Source organism: Pyxicephalus adspersus, chromosome 12, assembly GCF_032062135.1.
Source record: "Pyxicephalus adspersus chromosome 12, UCB_Pads_2.0, whole genome shotgun sequence".
Lineage (NCBI taxonomy): Eukaryota > Metazoa > Chordata > Amphibia > Anura > Pyxicephalidae > Pyxicephalus > Pyxicephalus adspersus.
The window spans coordinates 12,380,787-12,402,790 of NC_092869.1; the positions used below are offsets into that span (position 1 = coordinate 12,380,787).

General features: G+C 37.1%; 2 protein-coding genes across 2 annotated transcripts; one reads left to right on the forward strand and one right to left on the reverse strand.

Moving 5' to 3' along the window:
* Positions 1-4,856: 4,856 nt before the first annotated feature.
* On the reverse strand, positions 4,857-9,840 carry LOC140342543 (E3 ubiquitin-protein ligase makorin-1-like). The gene is made up of 7 exons (XM_072428750.1): positions 9,720-9,840; positions 8,906-9,034; positions 8,039-8,229; positions 7,336-7,556; positions 7,054-7,164; positions 5,324-5,465; positions 4,857-4,976 (listed from the first exon to the last, which is right to left on the reverse strand). Exons 1-7 carry the CDS (start codon positions 9,838-9,840, stop codon positions 4,857-4,859), a joined length of 1,035 nt encoding a protein of 344 aa, XP_072284851.1.
* Positions 9,841-16,233: 6,393 nt separating this feature from the next.
* LOC140342544 (E3 ubiquitin-protein ligase makorin-1-like) lies at positions 16,234-19,966 on the forward strand. Its single transcript, XM_072428751.1, has 7 exons — positions 16,234-16,354; positions 17,058-17,186; positions 17,585-17,775; positions 18,338-18,540; positions 18,711-18,821; positions 19,360-19,501; positions 19,844-19,966. The coding sequence occupies exons 1-7, from the start codon at positions 16,234-16,236 to the stop codon at positions 19,964-19,966; spliced, it is 1,020 nt and encodes a 339-aa protein (XP_072284852.1).
* Positions 19,967-22,004: the final 2,038 nt, after the last annotated feature.

Genomic DNA, 22,004 nt, shown 5'->3' on the forward strand with positions numbered 1-22,004 from the left:
TGAGTTATTTCATCATTCAGATACAATGGGGCACCTCTGTACAGTTGCCTCCACTGCCACCAGCTCACTCAGAAAGTGCCGTGCAGTTGTTTGATCCAGTGTTTCTCAACTAGGTTTCCTCCAGAGGTTGCTAGGGTTTCCTTGAGCAATGAGCTATTTGTCCTCTCAGGTCAGTTTAACTCACACCAATTACCTTTTTTGGCTGTCCATAAGGATCATGATTTTCCCCACTTTAAGAAGAATTCTTTCTGCTGATGACCACACTAAAGTATTGAGAGCTGTAAATATTGTTAATATAGTCAAGGGATATTTAAGACCTCAAAGGTATTTCAAGGGTTCCAAACCTTACGTGCTGGTTCTTGGTGAAAACCACACCAAAATATAAAATACTAACTGACTTCCTCTGTTTACCCAGCCAACACTTGCCTCTTCTATACATAGAAACAAAAGGGAAGAAAACATTTTTTGTACCAAGTACAGTGTGTATACTTAAAAGTCCCCTTAATCCCTGCCCCTGCATCATTTTTCAGCTGCCTACTTTTTATAGTTATCACCTTTTTTTGCTTCCTAACCACAAGGAGAAGAAGCCTTGTTTATGCAAAAATGACAATGCTGAGTGAACTGTATTGCATACTTGAAAGTACCAGGTATATATTTCATTCCAGCAGGACCATCGAGTAGCAAAAAGAGTAAAGAGTCAAAGGCAATTAGGCAAACCTGTTCTTTAGTCCTCCACGAGGAAAGCAAACATGTATTCAAAGAAAACTCCAATGACCTTCAAAAGCCCTTGGGCAAATTTCCCCTATGAATAGAAGATACTGTCAATATGACTTAGTAGCAGGATTTGATACTTTCCTGAAATATTGTCTTTCTCATGTTCACTTTTAAAATCTACCTTCCCTCTCCCCTTTTTTCCTTATTACTTTTGTTATTACTATTTGTGCAGAAAAGGCATTCGGAAAGTTTGGGCATTCAACTTCCCTGTTTAAAACAATGAAAAATGCTGGATAATTGTACTCCGTTAAAACCTCTAGGTTATGTATATCATTGGAAAAGATTTTTCTTCCACTGATTGTTCACAAATAAATACTAGCAACCTTCGATTCTTACAACACTGGACAAAGAATGGTCAATACTATTTACTGTTATCAAACAATTAGATGGTGCAAACAAACATTACCTGGAAACAGAAAGTGACTGGAAAACGAAACACATGGCAGATAATGATAGATGATTATTTCTTTGTCCTGACAATAAGTCATTCTTAGGCTGCGTACACACGTGCAATTGTCGTTGGAAACGAATGATCCACGAAAGATCGTTCAATAATTGTTAACAAAAAAAATGCACAATGACTGGTCAACTAAGCCGACGAATGAGGAATCTCTCTTGAAACGAACGACCGTTCGTAATCTATTGTGTGTACGGTCATTCAGTGATCATGGATTGTTCTGTAATACACTTTCTCCTGTACATGTCACTTCCTGCATCATTTGATTGTTCAAACGAACGTTCCTAGTGTTTACATTATTGGTGGATTATATTTGAATGATCGTATTGTTACAGCATGTACAGAATTGTGCAGAATACGATCGTTCAAAATAATCGGGAATAATCGTGGATCGTTTGTTTTCAAACGTTTATTATTCTACGTGTGTACCTAGCTTTAGTGCTCATTTTGTTGTTGTATGATAGTGGAGCCATTCTCTTCATAGACACATTTTGTCTGCCTTCTTTCTGTGTATGATCATTTTTTTTTTCTTGACAGCTTCTCCTTCTAACTTGCTTGTAGTGAATTTGTTCAACTCACAGTATCCTATTTATATTCTATATTGCATGCAATAGAGCTATTATACTGCGGCACACTGCAGTGTATGTTTCCACCATTTTAATAAACATCCCCAGTCCCAGTGGTCTGTACACTCACAGGTACCTAAAGAAAGCAGTAAATTTACCAGTATACATTAGGTATATTTATAGAAATGGAGAATGTGGAGGGCACACACAAACTGAGCATGCAAACTACATGTATTTAGCTCATTTAAACCCATGACATTCTGCAGTAGACTGTCAAAGAACACTCCTCCTATTTATAATATACCAAGATATATGACCATATTTATGCATTGCTTTACTTAGAGATTTTTTCTGGTCTTCCCCATTTTTCTATCAGCGGTCAGATGCTGCATGAACACCCAGAGCTGTTACTTGGCATTTCTGTTGAATCAGAACTACTGATTACAGTACAGATTTCACCACCAAGCAATGCTCTAGCAAATTATTTGATGCAAAAAATCTTCTTTGATTTTCCACTGACCAAAACTAAATGTTTTTGTTTCATTCACAATGTTTTTAAATATAACTTTATACAAATATTAATATTGCTGAAAGAATAGGAAATGTCCAATAAAAGTGTATCCATTGCACATAAATACAGTTAATATTCATCCAACAAATTCCTTGGAGAAACAATTGGCTCTGCTCTTGTTTTTTAACCCCATATTAACACACAGGGGTATAGTGGGGCGGGAACAAGTGGTAACGCCTTGCCCTCCCTTTTTTTGGAATGGGCACGCGTGCCCACTCTTATTTTACAAAGAATTCTTTGTTGGTTCGTGGCTCTGGCTGGGCCACCCCCCCCCCCCCCTTGAGGGGGGACGCACTGGCCAGAACCCTGAACCATGTCTCTCGTGTGGAATTGCAGGCTGTGGGTGGGTTTTCTCTCTGAACACAGCCTCAGACCTGCGATGGGACCCCTGCTATCCACCCATATAAAGTGTCCCTTTTCTTACTATCTACCCATATAAGGTGGGCCTTCTCCCACTTACTACCAATGTAATGGTGCCCGTATCCCACTAATCACCAGTGTAATGGGGCCCTTCTCCCACTGATATTCAGTATATGGTTGCCTTTTCCCACTGCGCACCCATGCATATTGCCATATTAAGTCCCAGGCACAGTATAGTCTATACAGCTTTTTTTTGTGAGACAAAAGGTACATTAAGAGTGCTGCCTTTGTCACCAGTACCTTGCATAGTACTACAAAAAAACATCCTGTCAGTTTTTTTTTACCACAAATAGGTACATTTGCAATCTTTAAAGTGATTGGAAAACCAAATGCAACCCCTTTTACTGTGCAAGTGCAATGTGTCTGCAACAGGCATTATACATGTCTGGCCTTCATCTATTTAGCATACAGTATAATGCAGAACCATGTTCACTTCAGGGGTGTAGTGGGGCAGGCACAGGTGGGAACGCAGTGCCCTCACTTTTTTTAGGAATGGGCATGCAGAGAATTTATTGTTTGTCCACAGCCAGCCAGAGCCAGACCCCCACCCCCACCTCTGGGGAGTCAGAAGAAGGACCCCACTAGCACACACTAGGACTCCTGACGCACAAGCCAGAGACACGGATCATGTCTCCCATATAGAATTGCAGGCTCAAGACAGTGGGCAGGTTGGGTCTCTGGACAGGCTAAGACATGTGATGGGACAGTGGGCGGTTCTGGCATCATGACAGAACTCTGAAGTTTCTTGCCCTTTAAGTGACACATAGGCAGGGGACCAGTGGGGTGGGCACGTATCGTGCCCCCTCTTCTTTTTTACAACTACACCTTGGGACCTGGGGCTGTGCACCTTTCAAAAGATTTCCCTTGACATCCCATCTTAAAAACAAAAAGGAAAATCTCGGAGATGATTATCCTTTAGACATCATCAAAGGTCCAATGAGTTGCTCTAGGTGAAGATTTCCCATCACTCTCTATTTTGATGCCAGTTTTTTACATTTTCTATCATTTTTGTGAAGGTGGTCACCAACATAAACAGTGGGTGACTCTCACCAGTAGGGACACAGATTGGAAATAAAATCCCAAACAAATTCTTGTCAGTCATTCCAAGGTTCAGTATCAAAATCAACTGTTTCCTGGGGTTCTATGAAAAATAGAACTAACATTATGTTTTGTGAGGCATCACTCCAAAAAACATCTATTGGTTTTTGTAAATTAAGGAGCTTTGGTTAAGGATTGCTTCTGATACTGTTTTATATGTCTCAGTGTTGATTTTAGCTTTTGTTTACCTGGTCATTAATGTTTCTTCTTTCTCGTCAATTGAGGTGCACGGATTATGCTGTCTCCTGAAGGATGATTGGACCCTGGCATACTAAACAAAACTGAAGGCCTGCCCAGCTACTCTGGATGAAGGTTTGTTCTGTCCTTGCTGCCCACATAACATGACCATGGTCACCTACAACCATCCAACACTCATCTCCTACCAGCTGTCTGGGTTGCTCAAGTACTTGTAGGCTTGCCCCGAAGCTTCCTTACTGATCTGCACTCACAGCATGTCTGATTATAGACACAGTGAGGACAGTCCCACTATAAATTGGTGCCATTATCATGTTTAAACCCCTTTAGCTTTAGAATTATTGCACTGATTGCCATAGCAGGCAACAAGGATGGATGTGGTTCCATGTAGCATCTGTGCTATACAAATGTAGGAAGTTCAATAAGAAAAACAATTGCCAATGAAAAGAAATCCACATTCTCCATTTTTAATTTTTGTTTATTATTTTTTAATTGTTTTGTTTTTTAAACAGGGAAATAAACACTCTGGGGAAGGGGGGAAAGGCAGACATCAGAATAAAAATGAGTACAACAGCACCTGGAATTTTAGGCTTGTCTAGGAGAAACACAGGCACTGCCACAACACCACAGGATATGGCTACTGTCTGACACGGCCGAGACAGTCCAAACTCCTCTGACTAGTGCTATAGGTCCAGGTCATATAAATAGTCCAGATCTCAATGAAACAAGTCCACTTGTCACTCCTCCGAGTCTATTCTTCGTTGTCATAAGTATCTTACAAAAACTCAGAAAACATTTCACTTATCATAAAGTTAATAATATCATCCTCACTAAATGGATTGCCGTTTTCTCTTTGATGTTTCTCAATTTCCCACATCACGTTCCTAAGATGGGCCTAGAAAAAGGTAAAGAGATAGGATCAGTAAAATAATCTATTCCCTTCAGGGCCAGAGATCATTGAGGTCCAGGGTAAACTAAAACTTTAATATATATATGAGGTGCAAAAAACAAAACAAACTAATTCTTTGCCATGGCTTACTGAATAAAATTTGTTACACTTCTACCAATAGCTACATTGTTACAGCAACATTAAGAAAAGAAAATAACTACGGTCACATCCCATCTATGGGAACATTTCTGTGTACATAGAACCCATCTTTACATTTACATGTCCCATAGACAACATTGCCACTATGTTTATAATGAAGACATTCACAAGATATTGCAAGGGGAGAAACTTACCGGGCACCAGCTTAACGTATCCTCTCTTTGTTGTGGCTGTGGTTCTTCTAGAGGGACATCGGGGTACTCGTGTTTGTAAAAACAGTTGTCTCCAAATGGACATTTACCGCTGCCTTCGTCAAAATACTGGCAGGATTTGTTTCTGGAAATAAACAAGCAAACCTTTCTTTACTTTTACTGAACAGAATGAGTAGTTTACACCACACTCCTGGGATCATTTCCTTTAGTATTTTGTAACATTAACTAAGAAATTATATCTATTGCAGACATTCTTTCACTCACCTTGAACACATATGTCTAAACAGATTTAAAAATTTTAAGGCAATAGTAGATATAGGGGCCCAGTCCTCCTCCCATGTCACTTATGTTAAAAAGAGAAATTCTGTAAAGAACCGGGCAGGACTGAAAACACTTTGGGATTTAAATTCAAAGACATTTTTCAGTAATTTAACCTCTTGAGCGGTTCATTTCTGTCGGGTTTTATGTCTAAAAGCGGTACATTGTTTTTCATTAAAATTTATTTTACAGTATAATATAATGGTATGAGTATGAAGTTTGATTTTATTTCCAATCTGTGTCCCTACTGGTGAGAGTCACCCACTGTTTATGTTGGTGACCACCTTCACATAAATGATAGAAAATGTAAAAAACTGGCATCAAAATAGAGAGTGAGGGTAAATCTTCCACTAGAACAACTCTTTAGACCTATGATTATGTCTATAAGATAATCATCTCAGAGATTTTCCTTTTTGTTTCTAAGATGGGATGTCAAGGGAAATCTTTTGAAAGGTGCACAGCCCCAGGTCCCAAGGTGTAGTTGTAAAAAAAAAAAGGGGCACGGTACGTGCCCGCCCCACTGCACCCCTGCCTATGTGTCACTCAAAGGGGAAGAAACTTCAGAGTTCTGTCATGATGCCAGAACCGCCTACTGTCCCATCACAGGTCTTAGTCTGTCCAGAGACACAACCTGCCCACTGTCCTGAGACTTCAATTCTGCATGTCTCGGGAGACATGATTCGCGTCTCTGGCTGGTGTGTCCCCCCTAGCGGGGTCCTTCTTCTAACTCCCCAGGGGTGGTCTGGCTCTGGCTGGCCAGAGCTGTGGACAAACAATAAATTATTTGCATGCCCATTTCCAAAAAATGTGAGGGCACTGCGTTCCCACCTGTGCCCAGCCCACCACACCCCTGCAGTGAACATAGTTTTGCATTATACTGTATGTTAAATAGATCAGGGCCAGACATGTATAATGCCTATTGCGGGCATATTGCACTTGCATAGTAAAAGGGGTTGCATTGGGTTTTCCAATCACTTTATAGATTGCAAATGTACCTATTTGTGGTAAAATACAGTATAATATAATAGTATGAGTATAAAGTTTGAAACACAAAATCATGTCAAAATAATAAATTAAAAGAAAAAAAATATAAAAAAAAAAAATTTTCTTTAATTTTGTAAAAACAATTTTAAAAAATAAATATTATACCCATACTATTATTAATAATTCAGTAATTAATTCAGTAATTATAATTAATACACTAACTAATATTCAGTAAAATAAATGTTCATGAAAAACAATGTACTGCTTTTACACATATAATGCATTCAACACAGTTATTTTGCAATGAATGCAATACAAATAGATTTGAATGTCCCGCCAGGCCCCGATCAGAACGTCCGCATGCACCGACGTCACCAGGAACTCCTGGTGACTCATAACGTAGGTCTTACCTCATGGCCTCCTTGTACTTCTGCATCAGCGTCTCTTTCTCATCCTTTCCCACAACCCAGTACTCACTTGGAATCACAGGGTTTGATTTGATTTGGCATTCTGGACATGATCTGCACACACACACAAAAAAAGCACAATATAAGCGTTTATGCAGATAGCAATCCACACAGTCCAATTAGTGCCACCATTATTTGTACATGTTCTGTCTTATGTATTAGCAGAATTTATTTATCATTATTATTTTTATACACACACTGTATACATACACCCAGATAACTTACTTGATGAGTCTGTTCCCACGCTGTTTAGCATCCGTCCATCTTTGTATACATGTAAGACAGTAGCAGTGTTTACAGTTTGGCATTACTCCAAAACTCCTTTTGGTGATGTTTGGTCTTTCATAAACCACCTCCATGCAGATGCCGCACAATACGTCCTTAATGTCCTTACTGTCCTTACTGTGCTGGATGGCCATGTCTTTTTCATGCGCCTCAATGCATAGCTAGATTAGAAAAAGAATACACTTAATAAGGAAAGTAGACAGCATTTTCACTTTATACACATTTTGACTTTTTGCAGTTATTTCTGATGCGGCGGCTTTTACAGTGATTTGGAAAAGTAATCATCTCCCTTTGGTTACATTACAACCTGGGAATAAAACTTATTTGTGGGAGGGTAGCACCATTTGATTTACAAAACAAAGCCACCACTTTGAAGGTGCAAATATATTTGAATTGAAGAGGGTATGCTTTCTCTTAATTGTATATACACAATTCAATTTATTTTCATTCTACCAAGACAGTACAAACAGCAAGGGGGTAAATAATTGCCTATAGTATGATACATGCCTTAGTTTCACTTTAAGGTACTCCTCCATTTCAAAATACATGGGCGTCATATCTCTAACAACCAAAACAATTTCTCAATGACTTGTAAAACATGGAGGGAAGTTAGAAGGTAATTTAAATAAGTTTTTTTCTGTACCTTAATGTGTTCCGACCTTCGAACCATGTCAGTGGGATGAAGGATCCATAGACCGCATATTTCACATAGGTCTCCATGTGAATAAACACACTTCACTCCGTAACGGCATCGCCCCACTGCAGCATAGGGACAAATCTGCTTCTTCAGGTTAGCTAACAGCTCTGCTTGCTGAATGTCTTGGCCAGATGGTGCTGGAAAGAAAATAAAAACTCAATTATTTTTATTCATTTTTAAATTGTAAATTTTAAATCATTCTGACCTCTGCCTGTGTACTGGAGGCAAGCATCTCAGAGGGTGTCAGGTGGAGAGACTTACTTATGATAGCACAGTTTGCCCTTAGGTAGAACCCCAGCCTATAGTTTGTTTTGGAAAAGTGTGGGAAATTTAAAAAAAAAAAAAAAACTTTTACCTGCCTGCTAAAAATAAAACCTTTGTAGAATACGTACTGAGCTGTGTAAAATTGTGGCATCACTATGGCCAGAATTTTGAGGGGGAAGAGTGCTATATGAAGTTAGGTTTTTATGCTAGCACAAAGATTATTAAACATTTTCTATGATGCATGACAAAAAAATTGTTTAAAATTACCATGTCTGTTGTATCCTTGACCCGGTATAAACTCCTTGGCATTGTCCCAGTCTTGTGCTTTTCTCTGTAGTTCTGGGTGTCCATATCTTGGGGAGATTTAAAAAAAGAAATGAGCATGTGCATTCTTATGAAGCGTTAATGTGTATCTAAACACTAACATCAATCACATTAGTGTACATATTTAAAATATGTTCTGCTTTCAGTGAAAAACTACATGAAAACCTGTATCAGTAAACAATATCATCGGCACCAACAGAGAACTATATCCTGCTACTTCCTCACCTGCAGGAGTGTCCATAAACACAGGACCCATGTAGATAAAATCTGCAAACCATTTTGGAGTGGCTAGCGGCAAGATTGTGTGAATAGCGACAGTTGTCTGGGTCTTTGCGGACGCAGCAAATGAAATATCTGAAATAAAAACAGATTATTAAATAAATGAACCCACTTAAAATAAAAACAAAATCTTACTATTGTACACTGAGTACAAGCATGCCCATGTTTAGAGAATTCATCATTCTCTTTGTAAAATCACATAGGACAAATAAGACAAACTAAGCAGATAAAATACAAAACTTCAGTCAGTTCTGCACTTATAAACACTTAGAAACAAGTGCACCTAGGTTTTTGTCTGGGGATCAGAGTTGGCACCCATCTATGGACCAAAATAACAACCCTCTAAGGACTTAAGCAGGCATCTAAGCTACAATAAAAAAGTAGGATGCTGTTTGTGGACTAATAGATTTCAGTTAAGGTCTCCTGAAGGTTCTATTATGGGCTAACACAGCAGTGCCAAGGGGTAGGCAATAGAGGCAGCTGCCCTAGGTGCTGCAGCAGTAACAGAAAAATGACCCACCAGAATCCTATCCTTGTGAAGGCAATAAAATCAAGAGGGAGGAAATGGGGCACTTTATCCCTCTCACCCCAAACACAGAAGAGTAAGTATCTAGGTGTATTTCATGGGTTCTACGTAAGAAGCTGGGTACACTGCTAGAAGTGTGCACCTCCTGAACACCACTAAGACCCAGCACAAAGGAGACCCCACAAACCCTAAGCTGAAATGTTGTTTAAAAAGTCCATAGCTTAGTCCTCTCACCTACCTGCAAGTAACTTCTCTTGTCCAGCTGCCAAAGGGAGATTTCCAGGAACGGGATGAGTGGGCTCCTTCCTACCACAACTGGTGTCAGAGCTACTGGTACTGCCAGTGCCTCAGCCATCCCTATTTAACCCCCCAGAACAATACACCGAAACCTGTCTCTGGTAGTGGGCGTGACCACCCGCCTGACCATGGGGGGTGAGGAGGTAAGGTGGTCTCTCATTCATTAATCACAATATTATTTATTACACTGTACTTATACAGCACCAACATATTCTGCAACACTATACAAAGTTCATAATAATATCACTAACTGACCGTCAAAGTTCAAAATCTAATGTCCCTACCATGGTCATATGTCATTACTACAGTCTAAGGACAGTTTTTGATTAACCTAACTGCATGTTTTTATACTTTTATAGGAAAGAGACAAGACCTGGAAGTGTTCCTTAAACCAGATTTATCAACACGTTGATGTGCTTATCACTATTATATAATATATTATTACAATCAATAATGGAAGAGGTTCCTGAGAATGAGAGTAGCAATAATCATGATATGCACTCCACAATATTATAGTAATTATATTGTTGGCACCAAGAGGAAGGGCTTTTATATACCTCTATCATGTATCCCTAAAAATGATACTTTATTCAATATTTGTAATGACATTTTACTTATCTGACCCATATATACATACATACATTAAAAGCAAGAAAAAAACATTTACACATACATATAGATTTGTCCTATCACACACTTGGTAGGGTATTGTTGGTAGTAAAAGTTACATATCAAGATATAAAAAAATAACCTTTACAAGAAAGCATTTGCCATGATGTTTTTTTATATACTGCTTTTTTCCTACTGATTTTTTATAGTTAAAGTTAAAGTTCTGCTATAACTGCAGCAGGTATGTCAAAATCAGGAATTTTCTCTTGTCAGGTCTGTGCTGCATGGTAGAACTGCATAAATCTCAGTACTATATGAACATAAATGCCAATTCTTTGGGAACTTTCTTGATTGATTTCTTGTGTTATATATATATATATATTGTTGTAAGATCTTATCTTAGTAAAGTGTGTAGACAGTTTCAAGCACTTTGGGATTATTGTGTTAATTTTTTGGAATGTTTAGTATGATTTCACACAATTGGATATTGAAGTAAACATGGTTCTGCATTGTATGCTAAATTTATCCGGGCTAGACATGTATAGTGCTTCCAAATACATTGCTTTTGCACAATAATAGGTGTTGCATTTGGTATTCCAAACATTTTATGAATCGCAAATGCACCTAATTGTGAAAAAAAACAGACAGGATGCTTTTTTTTATAGTGCAAAACAATTTATCGGTGACAAAGGCAACACCCTCATTGTACCTTTTGTCGGAATCCCTTCTAAAATATAACTGCATAGACAATACATAGACAAACTGAACTTAAACTGACAATGTGCATGGGTGCTCAGTGGGAAAAAGGCAAGTTTACTGAAGGTCAGTGGGAGGAGGACCCCATTACACTGGTGATTAGTGGGATAGGGGCACCCTCAGGCTACATACACATGTGCAAAATTTGTCAATAGAAAACGAACGATTAACGACAGATCAATGATGTTTTACAATTATTTTGAAAGTTCTTTTAGGTGCCATTGAATCTGTATTTATGTCCATTCAGTCCATAGATTGATGCAACTCTAGCACACAGCATAGACCCGGCAAAAGAGAAAACCTGATTTTTTTTCTGCTGGAATTAAAGCAAAACTTTCACCAAATTTTGCTTCCATCTGCAAACCGAGCCCAGTAAGTCTGGTTCTGTCCTCTCCTCCTCTTGTATCACTGTCTGTATCTGTCTGTCATTTGCAACCTCTAATTAATGTCCAGTGCTGCATAATATGTTGGCGCTATAGAAAACCTATTTATTAATAATAATACTACTACTAATCAAAATAATAATAATCTCAGCATCCCAAATAAAGTGGCCCTTCTCCTACTTACTACCAATGTAAGGCTATGTACACACGTCAGATAATTGTTGTTGGAAACAAATAATTAACGACTGATTGTCCAATAATCGCTAACACAAAAAGTGCACAACCACAGGCCAAGGAAGCAAATGAACAATGAATGTCATTGGAAATGAACAAGCATCCTAGTGGATCTGTTTGGGCAAACAATACCTCACTATCTACAGTGTGTACTTGTCGTGCAGTGATCGCTGATGTTTCTGCGCATACGCAACAAATGTTTGATGCAACACACAACTAATCAATAACTGTAATATTTATATAACACTAACACACACACACACATATATATATATATATATATATATATATAATGATCTGTGAATATTTATTGATCTGTCGTTAATCGTTCGTTACCTTCTATATAAAGATATAAAAAAAACCTTTACACCAGAGCATTTGCCATGATGTTTTTTTTTTACTTTTTTTACTGTTTTTTTTTTAGTTAAACAACAAATTTCTGCTATAGCTGCAGCAGGTATGAAAAAAATCAGGACTTTTCTTCTGCCAAGGCTAATGCTTTATGGTAGAACTTTATCAATCTCATGACTATATGAACATAAATACAAATTATTTGGCTTTCTCTTTGCCTGGAGTTCTGTTTTACCTCAACTAAATTTATTACAAAGAATGTTGTTTAAAATTGTAAGAACATAAAAAGTATGGCGTTGTTGTAAGATGTTACAAAATGTGTGTAGACAGTTTAACATACTTTGGGATTGATGTATTCATTTTTTGCATATTTAGTAAGATTTCACACAATTGGATATTGAAGTAAACATGGTTCTGCATTGTATGCTAAATAGATCCTTACCTGACATGTTTAGTGCTTCCAAATACATTGCTTTTGCACAATAATAGGTGTTGCATTTGGTATTCCAAACATTTTATGCATCACTAATGCACCTAATAAACAGACAGGAAGCCTTTTTTGTACTGCAAAGTAAGGTACTGATGAGAAAGGCAACACCCTCATTGTACCTTTTGTCTAGAATCCCTTCTAAAATATAACTGTATACACAATACATAGACAAACTGAACCTAATCTGACAATCTGCATGGTAATCCACCAATAATGTACAGACACTAGATGCGATCATTTGAAAGATAGAGTATAGATAACAGATGCTGGAAATGAATATAATGATCAACTATAAAAATACACACAAACATATATATATCATTTATAAAATAATATATATAATTTTATATAATATTAAATAAATGATTTTTATATGTTTGTGTGTATTTTTATAATTATATATAAATATATATAAATAATTATATAATATTTATATAATAATATATATAAGTATGACACATAAAATAACTTTCCTATATTGTTTTCATGTGTGATTTCTCTTTGCCTGGAGTTCTACTTTAATACAACTGAATGTACTACAACAATTTTAAGAACATCAAAAGAATTGGATTGTTTTAAGATCTTAGTAAATGTAAATCTTAGTAAAACAAAAATAGGTGTTGCATTTGGTATTCCAATCAGTTTATGGATTGCAAATTCACCTAACTGTGAAAAAAACAGAATGCTTTTTTTATAGTGCAAAGCACAGTACTGATGACAAAAGGCAACACCCTCAATATACCTTTTGTCTGGAATCCCTTCTAAAAAATAACCGTATAAACAATACATAAACAAAAGGAACTTACGCTGACAATCTGCATGGGTGCTAAGTGGGAAAAAGGCAACCATATACTGAATGTATGACCTATTATTGTGCAAATGTAATCTGTCTGCAATAAGCATGTCTGGCCCTGATCTATTCAGCATACAGTATAATACAGAAACATGTTTATTTCAATCTTCCAATTGTGTGCAATCTTACCAATCATTCAAAAATCAATACATTTATCACAAAGTGTTTTAAAGTGTTTACAAACATTTACTAAGATCTTACAATAATCCATTGTTTTGATGTTCTAAAAATGTTAAACATTTTTTGTAGTACATTCAGTTGATTTACAGTAGAACTCCAGGCAAAGAGAAATCCCACTTGAAAACAATATACGAAAGTTCTTTTAGGTGCCATAGAATCTGTATTTATGTCCATTCAGTCCTGAGATTGATGCAGCTCTAGCACACAGCATAGACCTGGCAAGAGAGAAGTCTTTTTTTTCTGCTTGAATTAAAGGCAAACTTTCACCAAAAAAAAGAACCGTGAGAAGCCCTTGATCCATCCACAAACCAAGCCCAATAAATCTGGTGCTGTCCTCTCCTCCTCTTGTGTCACTGTATCTGTATCTGTCTATTATTTGCAACCTCTAATTCATGTACAGTGCTGCATAATATGTTGGCGCTATAAAAATCCTGTTTATTAATAATAATCATAATAATAATAATCTCAGCATCCCAGATAAAGTGGTCCTTCTCCTACTGCCCATCCATGTAAAGTGGCCCTTCTCCTTCTTACTACCAATGTAAGACTGTGCACACACGAATAATTATAAGTAAAACAAATAATTAAAGACAGATCGTTTGATAATCGTTAACAAAAAAAAGTGCACAACGAAAGGCCAACGACGCCAATGAACAAGGAATTTAGCTGGAAATAAACGACCATCCTGGTGGATCTGTTCGGGCAGCAATCACTCACTATCTATAATGTGTACAGTTGACAATGACTGTTTTATGTATATGACACTTACACACACACACATATACATGTAAATATATAGTATTATATATGCATAAATATATATATATATATATATATATATACTTATATAAATTATATATAAGTGTGTGTATTTTTTTATTTAATCATTATCTTTACTTTCCAGTGCCTGTTCCCTATCCTCCATCTTTCAAATGATCGCATCTAGTGCCTGTACATTTTTGGTGGATTATGTTTGAACATTCGTATTGCTCCAGCATGTACAGAATCGTGCACTATATGATCCTTCAAATGAATCATGAATAATCATTTATCTGGCGTTAATCGATCGTTTTCTTACATATAAAGATATCAAAAAATAACCATTACACCTGAGCATTTGCCATGATTTTTTTATATAACTGTTTTTTAGAGTTAAACGTTAAAGTTCTGCTACAAGTGCAGCAGGTATGAAAAAATCAGGATGTTTCTTTGTGTGTGTGTGATTTCTCTGGATTTCTGGAGTCCTGCTTTAAATCAACTGAATATAATACAAAGAACATTGCTTAAAATTCTTGAAACATAAAAAGAATGGCATTGTTGTAAGATCTTACTAAATGTGTGTAGACACTTTAAAAAACTTTGGGATTCATGTATTCATTTTTTTGAATGTTTGGTAAGATTTCACACAATTGGATATTAAAGTAAACATAGTTCAGCATTGTATGCCAAATAGATCCTTACCTGACATGTATAGTAATGGCGTTGCCTTTAAGCATCCTGTCTGTTTTTTTCACAATTAGGTGCATTTGCAAATCATAAAGTGTTTGGAATACCAAATGCAACATCTAATATTGTGTTTGGAAGCACAATACATGTCTTGCTTGGATCCATTTGGCATACAATGCAGGACCATGTTTACTTCAATATTCAATTGTGTGAAATCTTACTAAACATTCCAAAAAATTAATAAATGAATCCCAAAGTGTTAAAAAACTGTCTACACACATTTACTAAATTTACTAGATCTTACAAAAAAAATATATATATATGTATATTCAAGAAAGTTGCCAAAGAATTTGTATTTATGTCCATATAGTCATGAGATTGATGCAGCTCTACCATACAGCATAGCAAAAACATCATGGCAAATGCTTTGGTGTAAATGTTATTTTTTTATATCTTTATATTTAACTTTTACTACCAACAATACCCTACCATGTGTGTGATAGGACAAATCTATATGTATGTGTAAATGTGTGTTGCTTTTAATGTATGTATGTATATATGGGTCAGATAAATAAAATGTCATTACAAATTTTAAATAAAGTATCATTTTTATAGAAATATGGTACAGGTATAAAAAAGCACTTCCTCTTGGTGCTAACACTATAATTACTATACTCTTGTGGAGTGCATATCATGATTATTACTACTCTCATTCTCAGGCACCTCATACATTATTGATTGTAACAGAAAAACAATTTATTTTGCATTATATAAAAGGGATAAGCACATCAACGTGATAATAACTCTGGTTTAAGGATCACTTCCAGTTCTTGTCTTTCTCCTATACAAAGTACAAAAACATACAGTTAGATTAATCAAAATTTGTCCATAGACTGTAGTAATGACATATGACCATGGTAGGGACATTAGATTGGGAGCCCCTTTGAGGGTCAGTTATTGATATGACTAGGGAATTTTTTACAGTGCTGCATAAAATGTTGATGTTATAAAATTACAGTGTAATAATAATAATATTGTGATTAGTGAACGAGGGACCACCTTACCTCCTCACCCCCCATGGTCAGGCGGGTGGTCACGCCCACTACCAGAGACAGGTTTCGGTGTATTGTTCTGGGGGGATAAATAGGGATGGCTGAGGCACTGGCAGTACCAGTAGCTCTGACACCAGTTGTGGTAGGAAGGAGCCCACTCATCCCGTTCCTGGAAATCTCCCTTTGGCAGCTGGACAAGAGAAGTTACTTGCAGGTAGGTGAGAGGACTAAGCTATGGACTTTTTTAACAACATTTCAGCTTAGGGTTTGTGGGGTCTCATTTGTGCTGGGTCTTGGTGGTGTTTGAGGGGTGTTCAGGAGGTGCACACTTCTAGAAGTGTACCCAGCTTCTTACGCAGAACCCATAAAATACACCTAGGTACTCTATGCCCAGTAGGGCACCTGGCTGCACATTTGTACCGGGCATGGGGTCTTCTGTGCTTGAGGTGAGAGGGATAAAATGCCCCATCCCCTCCAAGGTACTTTTATTGCCTTCACCTAAGGCAGCTGCCTCTATTGCCTGCCCCTTGACACTGCTGTGTTAGCTCATGTTCGGACCTTAAGGGGACCTTAAGTGCATTCCATTAGTCCACAAAAAGCACACTGGATCCTACGTTTTTCATTGTAGCTTAGTTGCCAGCTTAAGTCCTTAAAAGGTTGTTCATTTTGGCCCATAGATGGGTGCCAACTCTGATCCCCAGACAAAAACCTAGGTGCACTTGTTTCTAAGTGTTTATAAGTGCAGAACTGCCTGAAGTTTTGTATTTTATCTGCTTAGTTTGTCTTATTTGTCCTAGTGATTTTAAAAAGAGAATGGTGAACTCTCTAAACATGGGCATGATTGTACTCACTGTACAATAGTAAGATTTTGTTTTTATTTTATTTGGCTTCATTTATTAATTAATCTGTGATTTATTTCAGATATTTCATTCACTGCGTCTACAGAGACGGAAACAACTGTCGCTATTCACACAATCTTGCTGCTAGCCACTCCAAAATGGTCTGCAGATTTTATCTACATGGGTCCTGTGTTTATGGACGCTCCTGCAGGTGAGGAAGTAGCAGGATATAGTTCTCTGTTGGTGCTAATGATACTGTTTACTCATACAGGTTTTCCTGTAGTATTTCTCCGAAAGCAGAGCATATTTTAAATATGTACACTAATGTGATTGATTTTAGTGTTTAAATGCACATTGCTAATTTCTTTTTCTACTTCTCCCCAAGATATGGACACCCAGAACTACAAAGCCAATCACAAGACTGGGACAATGCCAAGGAGTTTATGTCGGGTCAAGAACACAAAAGACATGGTAAAAATTTGAACAATTTCTTTTGTCATGCATCATAGAAAATGTTTAATAATCTCTGTGCTAGCATAAAAACTTAACTTCATACAGCACTCTTCCCCCTCAAAGTTCTTGTGTAATTTAGTTTTTTTTTCTTTCCAGTACCATCTGGTCAAGAAATTCAGGAAGCAGAGCTGTTAGCTAACCTAAAGAAGCAGATTTGTCACTATGCTGCAGTGGAGCAATGCCGTTACGGAGTGAAGTGCATTTATTCACATGGGGACCTATGTGATAAATGCGGGCTACGGATCCTTCATCCCACTGACATGGCTCAGAGGACGGAACACATTAAGGTACAGAGAATCTTTTTAAATTACCTTCTAACTTACCTACATGTTTTTCTAGTGTATGAGAAATCTTCTCAGCTGGTAGAGGATAAAGATAAGTGATTCAGGTTTTTTATGTCATCTTTACCTCTAAGGGCCTATTTATGCTTTGCATGTATTTGGGAGGTGTAGTTAAGGCAGCCTACGCATTTTGAGATAGAGGAGTACCTTAAAGTGAAATTAAAGCATGTATCATACTATAGGCAATTATTTACCCCCTTACTGTTTGTACTGCCTAGTAGAATGAAAATAAATTGCCTTGTGTATATACAATCAAGAGAAAGCATACCCTCTTCTTTTCCAAATTTAATTGCACTTTCAAAGTGGTAGCTTTGTTTTGTAAATCAAATAGTGCTACCCTCCCACAAATCAGTTTTATTCCCAGGTTGTATTGAAACCAAAGGGAGATGAATACTTTTCCAAAGCACTGTTAAAGCTGCATTAGAAATAACTTGTGCATAAACTCAACGTGTATAAAGTGGAAATGCTGTGTAGTTTCCTTATTAGGTGTATTCTTTTTCTAATCTAGCTTTGCATTGAGGCGCATGAAAAAGACATGGCCATCCAGCGCAGTAAGGACATTGTGTGCGGCATCTGCATGGAGGTGGTTTATGAGAAACCAAACATCTCCGAAAGGCGTTTTGGAATAATGCCCAACTGTAAACACTCCTATTGTCTGACATGTATACGAAGATGGAGGGGTACTAAACAGCGTGGGAACAGACTCATCAAGTAAGTTATCTGGTTGTATGTATACAGTGTGTGTGAATAAAAATAATAATGAGAAATATATTCTGCTAATACATGAGACAGAACATGTACAAATAATGGTGGCGCTAATTGGACTGTGTGGATTGCTATCTTCATAAACGCTTATATTGTGCATTTTTTTGTGTGTGCAGATCATGTCCGGAATGCCACATCAAATCAAACTTTGTGATTTCAAGTGAGTACTGGGTTGTGGAAAAGTATGAGAAAGAAGAGCTGATCCGGAAGTACAAGGAAGTAATGAGGTAAAGACCTATGTTCTACATCCACTGGGGGAGAGATCTAGAACACTTGATCTGAGTGCCTCTGAACTTGTATTTTATTATTACATGATTCTTGGTCACGGCAAGAGGAGTGTCAGTATCTATAGATTTAAAAATGACTGCCAATGCACAAGTTTTTGGTATATATCCAGTAAAGGCCCAGTTATTCGGTAGCTTCTTAAAGGATTCTTTTTGTATCTTTATTGGGGTTTTAAAAATGGCCTGACTACATCATATTTTCTGTCTAGACAAAAAAAAATAGTACAGCTCCACAATATCTACACTAGGTTTAGTTTAAAGCACTGAAAAATGTCTTTGCATTCAAATCTCAAAGTGTTTTCAGTCTCCTATCGCCTTAAAATTATTACATTTGTTTAGACATATGTGTCTAAATTTTGAAGTGAAAAAATGCATACAATAGATACAATTTCTTAGGAAATGATGCCAGGAGTGTTGGGTAAACTACTCATTCTGTTCAGTAAAAGTAAAAGTAAAGAAAGGTTTGCTTGTTTATTTCCAGAAACAAATCCTGCCAGTATTTTAGGAAAGGCAGCGGTAACTGTCCATTTGGAGACAACTGTTTTTACAAACACGAGTACCCCGATGTCCCTCTAGAAGAACCACAGCCACAACAAAGAGAGGATACGTTGAGCTGGTGCCCGGTAAGTTTCTCCCCTTGCGATATCTTGTGAATGCCTTCATTATTAACATAGTGGCAATGTTGTCTATGGGACATGTAAATGTAAAGATGGGTTCTATGTACACAGAAATGTTCCCATAGATGGGATGTGACTGTACTTAAGTTCTGTTCTCAATGTTGCTGTAACAATGTAGCTATTGGTAGAAGTGTAACAAATTCTATTCAGTAAGCAATGGCAAATATTAGTGTGTTTTGTTTTATGCACCTTTTATATATATTAAAGTTTTAGTTTACCCTGGACCTCAATGATCTCTGGCCCTGAAGGGATTAGAAACCTTTAATGATCCTGTCTCTTTTTTTCTAGGCCCATCTCAGGAACGTGATGTGGGAAATTGAGGAAGATCAAAGAAAAAATGGCGATCCCTTTAGCGAGGCGGATCTTATTAACTTTATGATAAGTGAAATGTTTTTAGAAAAATACTTATGACGAAGAAGAGACTCGAAGAATAGACTCGAAGAATAGAGGATGAGTGACAAGTGGACTTACTTCATTGAGATCTGGACTATTGATATGACCTGGACCTATAGCACTAGTCAGAGGAGTTTGGACTGTCTCGGCCGTGTTAGACAGTAGCCATATCCTGTGGTGTTGTGGCAGTGCCTGTGTTTCTCCTAGGCAAGCCTAAAATTCCAGGTGCTGTTGTACTCATTTTTATTCAGGTGTTTGCCTTTCCCCCCTTCCACAGAGTGTTTGTTTCCCTGTTTAAAAAATAAACAAAAAAACAAAACAATTAAAAAATACTAAACAAAAGTTTAAAACAGAGAATGTGGATTTTCTTTTTATTGGCAATAATTCTACTTAATCAACTTCCTACATTTGTATAGCACAGATGCTACACAGAGCCACATCCATCCTTACTGCCTGTTATGGCAATCAGTGCAATTATTCTAAAGCTAAAGGGGTTTAAACATGATAATGGCTGCAATTTCTAGTGGGACTGTGCTCACTGTGTCTAGAATCAGACATGCTGTGACCGCAGATCAGTAAGGAAGCTTCAGGGCAAGCCTTCAGGTACTTGAGCAACCCAAACAGCTGGTAGGAGATGAGTGTTTAACGGGGCAGCACGGTGGCACAGGGGTTAGCACTCCAACCTTGCAGCACTAGATCCCAGGTTCGATTCCCAGCTAGGACATTATCTGCATGGAGTTGGCTTCTCCCTAACAATAGACCTTAGACTGCATTAATCACATATGACTATGGTAGGGAAATTAGATTGTGAGCTCCTTTGAGGGACAGTTAGTGACATGACTATGGACTTTGTACAGCAATGTGTAATATGATGCTGCTATATAAATACTGTATAATAATAATGGTTGTAGGTGACCATGGTCATGTTATGTGGGCAGCAAGGACAGAACAAACCTTCATCCAGAGTAGCTTATTACCAGGCTGAGGTCTCACAATAACTATCCTGTTCCCCAAAGGTCACTTCCAAGCTATCTCTACCAGGGGTTTAATGTGCAAAGCTGTTAGGTTTAGGGTGATTGTGGCTACAAATTCTTTGGCAAATTTCAAACACTTTGGGATTAATGTATTCATTTTATGGAATGTTTAAGAAGATTTCACACAATTGGATATTGTCGTAAACTTCTTGTATGCTAAACAGATCCAAGCCAGACATGTTTAGTGCTTCCAAATACATTGCTTTTGGACAATAATAGGTGTTGCATTTGGTATTCCAAACATTTTATATATTGCAAATGCACCTAATTGTGAAAAAAAAACAGTCAAGTTTTTTTTTTTGTAGTGCAAAGCAAGGTATTGATGACAAAGGCAACACCCTCATTGTACCATTTGTCTTGAAAATATAACTATATAGACAATACATAGACAGCCTGAACTTAATCTGACAATGTGTATGGGTGCTCAGTGGGAAAAAGGCAACCATATACTGAAGGTTAGTGGGAGGAGGACCCCATTACACTGGTGATTAGTGGGATATGGGCACCCTTAGGTTACATACACATCTGCAATATTAAATAAATGATTAACCACAGATCAATGAATATTCACAATTATTTTGAACGATCATATAGTGCACGATTGTGTACATGCTATAACAATACGAAAGTTTAAAGATAATCAGCAGGTATGAAAAATCAGGACTTTTCTCGTCAGGTCTGCTGCATGGTAGAACTGCATCAATCTGAGGACTCAATGGACATAAATACAAATTATTTGGCAATTTTCTTGATTATATTGATACATATATATATATATATATATATATATGCGTGGGTGTGTGTGATTACTCTTTGCCTGGAGTTTTGCTTTAACTCATCTGCATTTCCTACATAGAATGTTGATTAAAATTGTTAGAACATAAAAAGTATGGCATTGTTGTAAGATGTTAGTAAATGTGTGTAGACAGCTTAACATACTTTGGGGTTAATTTATTCATTTTTTGAATGTTTAGTAAGATTTCACACAATTGGATATTGAAGTAAACATGGTTCTGCATTGT

Bases quoted from the DNA above. Each gene is read 5' to 3' on its own strand.
- LOC140342543 (XM_072428750.1), bottom strand. From the start codon at position 9,840: ATGGCTGAGGCACTGGCAGTACCAGTAGCTCTGACACCAGTTGTGGTA. The intron at 9,035-9,719 runs GTGAGAGGACTA...TTTTTATTTCAG, and splicing joins GAGAAGTTACTTGCAGGTAG to ATATTTCATTTGCTGCGTCC. The intron at 4,977-5,323 runs GTAAGTTTCTCC...ACCTTTTTCTAG, and splicing joins ATACGTTAAGCTGGTGCCCG to GCCCATCTTAGGAACGTGAT.
- LOC140342544 (XM_072428751.1), top strand. From the start codon at position 16,234: ATGGCTGAGGCACTGGCAGTACCAGTAGCTCTGACACCAGTTGTGGTA. The intron at 18,822-19,359 runs GTAAAGACCTAT...GTTTATTTCCAG, and splicing joins AAGTACAAGGAAGTAATGAG to AAACAAATCCTGCCAGTATT. The intron at 19,502-19,843 runs GTAAGTTTCTCC...CTTTTTTTCTAG, and splicing joins ATACGTTGAGCTGGTGCCCG to GCCCATCTCAGGAACGTGAT.